The sequence below is a fragment of the Littorina saxatilis genome, unplaced genomic scaffold (genome assembly GCF_037325665.1).
Source record: "Littorina saxatilis isolate snail1 unplaced genomic scaffold, US_GU_Lsax_2.0 scaffold_2205, whole genome shotgun sequence".
Taxonomy (NCBI): Eukaryota; Metazoa; Mollusca; class Gastropoda; order Littorinimorpha; family Littorinidae; genus Littorina; species Littorina saxatilis.
This window is the reverse complement of record NW_027128303.1, coordinates 1-5,000: the sequence shown is the minus strand read 5'-3', so window position 1 is coordinate 5,000 and position 5,000 is coordinate 1. Positions and strand designations below refer to the sequence as shown.

At 44.3% G+C, this 5,000-nt stretch overlaps 1 protein-coding gene across 1 annotated transcript in view; it reads left to right on the top strand.

Annotated features, from left to right (window-relative positions):
* LOC138956667 (uncharacterized) overlaps positions 1–3,649 on the top strand; it is a 4,226-nt gene extending 577 nt beyond the window's left edge. Inside the window, exons 1-2 of the mRNA XM_070327965.1 lie at positions 1–1,045; positions 1,911–3,649. The exon at positions 1–1,045 is cut by the window's left edge and continues 577 nt beyond it. Coding sequence (XP_070184066.1) covers positions 369–1,045; positions 1,911–2,805 — 1,572 coding nt within the window. The 5' untranslated portion in view covers positions 1–368 and the 3' untranslated portion in view covers positions 2,806–3,649. The remainder of the gene's footprint in view (positions 1,046–1,910) is intronic.
* The last annotated feature ends 1,351 nt before the right edge of the window (positions 3,650–5,000 follow it).

The window sequence follows — 5,000 nt, the reverse complement described above, 5'->3', positions numbered from 1 at the left end:
CTTTCAGATGCTCGAACAACGAGGAAGGAAAAAACCAGCAGGCGACGAGAACGCGCCTGAAGTTGGCAGAGCAGAGACAGTTGTTTTGAGAGATAGTGCTGACGCGTATGTTTCGAATCGACTCGGAGTCGAACCTCGGCCAGTTTTGGGCGATGTGAACCGTAATCAGCCTCAAATCGAAGGTATTTCTGCTTCGGCAAAACTGAGGAGATTTAGTGGTGCAGGCATCGACCTGAATGCTCAACCACCAGCTGAGCTAAATCGCCGTTTTGCCGAGTGCAGTCAGTTGAACTGAGAACTCGCTTCTCTCTGATCTGAAGTGCCCGGAGTGCGAGGCAGGACATGTGACAATTCGAGTTGGTGACTCGATGGGCTTGTCACAAGAACTAGTGCTGTGTTGCGACAGCTGCCAGTATTCACGCACAGAGTATTCGTCGCCAAGAGAAAACAACCTCAACCACAGACAAAATGTTCCCTTTGAAGTGAACAAAGAGATTGTGCTATACTCTCATGAGATAGGTAGTGGCTACTCCAGTGTGGACAAACTGTGCACAGTCTTTGGAATGCCAGCGATGAACAAGAGTTCCTATCATCGCATAGACAAACGAGTCAATGCCAGCATTGTGGAAGCTACAGATGCCACACTTAACGAAACAGTGGAGTTTGTGAGGGAAGCCTACAGGGAAACATTTCCTCAAGGCAGAGTGAATGCTGTGAATGATGATGGTGAGGAAGACAGTGCTTGGGAAGATGATGATGGCATTCTCTGGGTGGATGTGGCCTTTGATGGTACATGGCACAAGAGAGGATTTTCCTCACACTATGGAGTTGGCGTTGTTGTTGATGTTCTGACTGGGTATGTGCTGGACTTCTGTGTGAAATCCACATACTGTCACACATGTGCGATGAACAAAGAAAAACTAGAGGGGATGACCGCTGCCGAGCAACTACAGTGGAAGCAGCTTCACCAGCCTGACTGCAGCATTAACCATGAGGGATCTGCCAAGTCTATGGAGAGGGATGCAGCCTTGGAGTTGTGGGGAAGGTAAGAATATTGTTCTAATAGCCTATACACTCTTCCCTATATCCTTTATTTTCAAATACAGAATAAGACAACATGAATAAGGTTGCGCTAAAAAGTAAATTTTATTTAAAATTGTATAAAGCATGGTACATTGTGGGTGTTTGTTTTTCTTTACAAAGAAAGATGAAGACCAACAAAACACAACACAGAAGCACATATTTTTGCAACAAAACACTGTCCACAAACCCTTCACAAATACATTTTCTTTTGTTGATAAATCATTAAATGTTCACAATGTCCTAAAGGATCAGCTAGGCTGGGAAATTTTTTATTGAATCTGCAAATTTCAGAGGAAACCTGACAACTTTTCTATTGAAAAGAAAAAGTGTCCCAAACAAGTTGGGATCAAACTCATTGTCAGTGTGTGTATGTGTGTGTGTGTGTGTGTGTGTGTGTGTGTGTATGTGTGCGTGTGTGTGTGTGCGTGTGTGTGTGTGTATGTGTGTGTGTGTGTGTGTGTGTGTGTGTGTGTGTGTGTGAGAGAGGGAGAGAGATGTGTGTATGTATACATATATTCTAACAAGTACAAGTTAAATGTTCACCCTCTATGAAAAGATCACTTTATACACACTTAGTACACAAGCCAATGTAAATTGGCACACTTTCCAGTAATAATAATACATGTATGTATTTTCTGCTGGGAGAGGCCTCCTGATACTCTTCACTAAAGTAATATCCAAAATCATTTTCATTCGTGGGTCTGCGTCTGTATCTCACCAGGACCTTGTTGGCCCATGAACCCCAGTCTTTTTCATATTTTTTTCAAGACAGTAGTTATCCAGCCAGTACTTTACACTAAGTTTTTTTTAATTTTTCTATGCTGCAGGTCTGTTGAGCGTCACAACCTCAGGTACAGAACTATGCTGTCGGACGGAGATTCCACAGCGTTCAATGCTCTGGCTGCAGCTCAGCCCTACGGTCCCACACGTCCCATCACCAAGCTGGAATGTACCAACCACCTCCCCAAGAGAATGGGCACAGCTCTCCGCAAGGCATCAAAGGATGGAAGGCTTGGTGGAAGAGGGGAGGGGCGACTAACCAAGGAAAAGTGTCAACGCTTGCAAAACTACTTCCGTAGCGGGATCCTCAACAACCTTGAAGATCAGCGAGCCATGGAGCAGGCGATCTGGGCCACTTTCTTCCATGTGACTTCAACTGACGAGGACCCTCACCACGACAGATGTCCAGCCGGGCCAGCCTCATGGTGCTTTTTTCAAAGAGCCAGGGCAGAAGGGCAACCACCACCTCCACACGCAGGGCACAACGGCACTGCCTTGTCCAGGGAAGTATCACATGCTGTTCTGCCCATCTACAGGAGAATGACAAACCCCATTCTTCTCAAGCGCGTGGCCCATGGCAAGACTCAGAACAGTAATGAGTCTCTCCACAATGTCATGTGGGGACACTGCCTCAAAGAAGTCTTTGTTGGGAAAGACCGGGTGGAAGCAGCCACCGCTGAGGCTGTCGCAAAGTTCAACAGAGGCAACTTTGCACTGGCACAGGTCATGGACCACATGAGCTTGCCAATTACTGAGCTTACTCATTCTGCTTTGGCCAAAAAAGACAAGGTGAGGGTCCAGAAGGCGGAGAGAGCAACAGATGTGGCCGCTGTAGCAGCTCGTAGGGCAAGATGTGCTGGTCGTCAACGTCAGCTGGAGCAGCGAGAAGACCAGGAGGGGGAGGTGTACGGTGCTGGACCGATGGGGGATGGAGGGGAATAAGTACCAACATCATTTGAAGAAGACTCGGAACAATACATGAACACACCCAGACTCTTTTTTCAGCAATGTGTCTTCATAATGTGTAAAGAAACACTTTACAAACTTTCAAATGCAATTTTCTCTGAATATGGGTTTTCAAGGACGGTATCAACGCGGGAAATGATATTTCGTCAGAACTACTTGTGGTAGAGTTATAATTTTTTTTTTACAGGAGTAAGATTTGATTTTGCCAGACTCTTACAGAGCGGTTTTTGTAAAACCCATCAAAAAATTTTTTTAGAGAATATAATATAAGCCTGATTGGGTATTTTGGGGGCAAAAATTTATATCTCTCAATTTATGCTGCTGAATTCGAACTGGGGTAATTTGGTCAAAATGGCTCTGTATAAGTCTGAAACTGATATCTGGGAGTAATTTTCACTGCATTTGAAGCCTGTAGCTTCAAAAATGTCTTTTGAATTTCATGGGGCGTGGTGTGTAATTTTCGTATTTTTTTGAAGAAATTGGTATTTTTTTTGGAAAATATTACTTGCTTGGTCAAAAAATGGGCATGCAGGTGCTTTTTTATGCTTTCTTTCTATAAGGTACCCCTAAACTTCAAAGAAAACTTACAAATATTCAGATTTCATTTTTCGTGCCACCTCTCCCCTTAAGCTAAGGAAATGCATTATGTTTGTACTTCTACTCCTTCGTGTGTTTTGGGTAATCAACAGACATGAACAAGATTTTAGATTGCTCGTGTGAGACGACGGTTTGTATGAAAGTACACTTTATTTAATCGTAAACACCGTACATGCATTCGCGCTCATTTCTTACGTCATACGCAAATTAATAAGTGTAATTCCAAACCCGTGTTTGTTTGTTGTTGTTTTCTTGTTTGCTTGTACCATGAAATTCTGTCAAGGTAAGAGCTCAAACTAAACACAGAACAGTCCTTTTTTGACTGAAATCTGCCGTTTTAGGCAAGTCATCATTGTTTTGTGTATGTGTGTTTGTTTGCTTGTTTGTTTGTTTGGTTGGTTGGTTTTTGTGCGTGTGTGTGTGTGTGCGTGCGTGTGTGTGTGTGTGTGTGTGTGTGTGTGTGTGTGTGTGTGAGTGTGTGTGTGTGTGTGTGTTTGTTTGTTTGTTTGTTTGTTTGAGTGTTTGGGTGTTTTTGTTTGTTTCCTTCTTTTTTTTTAACGTTTCTTTTTCTTGTCGATTACACTTTGTTTGACGTTTCATTTTCTGCCTTCAATTTGTGACACAGCATGCATCGTCCTGAGTCATTTCTGCTGAACGCTTAGCGATCTTCAAATTTCTTCTGCACATTTTTCATTTAATTCGAACAACATCAAACCGGTTTGTTCAAAGAAAAAATCGCGGCATTGTTTGACTTTCAAACATTGTCTGTCCCGTCATGGAGGGGAGACAGAGACAGAGACACGGTGGTCAGTTGACAGCAAGGGGACACGGGATAGAGCATGACACCTGTACACCTCCCTCTTAACAGACACACACAGCAATTAACCCCTTCTGTCTGTGCGCAAAAACAAAAAGGACCCATGTCTGTGAGCAAACGGGGGTGAAAAAGCCGAAGAGAAGCGCTATATAGCTTGCTGGGACAGGTCAGTTTAAATCACACACGGCTCCGTGACTCCTGTCTTCTGGAGATACGTGACTTGGCCACGACGCGTCGCTGCCTTCTCGAATTCTCGCCATATTTTAACACAACGACTTGTCTTCGCGCACCAAACAAAAGCTGACTGGCAAACAGACAGTACAACAAAAATAACGAGAGAGGGGGCGGGGGGGGGGGGGGGGGGGGGGGGGGAGGAGGCAGAGGGAGAGAGAGACGGAAAGGATGAGAGGGATATGGAAGAGAAAGAGACAGAAAGATACAGAGAGAACAAGAAATTCCTCCGAGGTAGGAAAAACACCCCCGTCCTTACCATTCTCACTGCCACCAACTGAGAAGGTTATTTCCCTTTGACCATTAATATGTCCCTCTATAAGTCCTTGTAGAATCTTAATCCACCAATAACTCCCTAACCGTGTGTTTGACTGGTCCCAATTTTTGTAAGGACCGTCTCAGGAATGTATAGAACCTGTTCACCAAGTTTGGTGACGATCGGTCCGTTCATTCTTGAGATCTATATGCGAACACAAACACACAAACAAACACATCGACCGAATCCTATACACACCCCTATACCCCC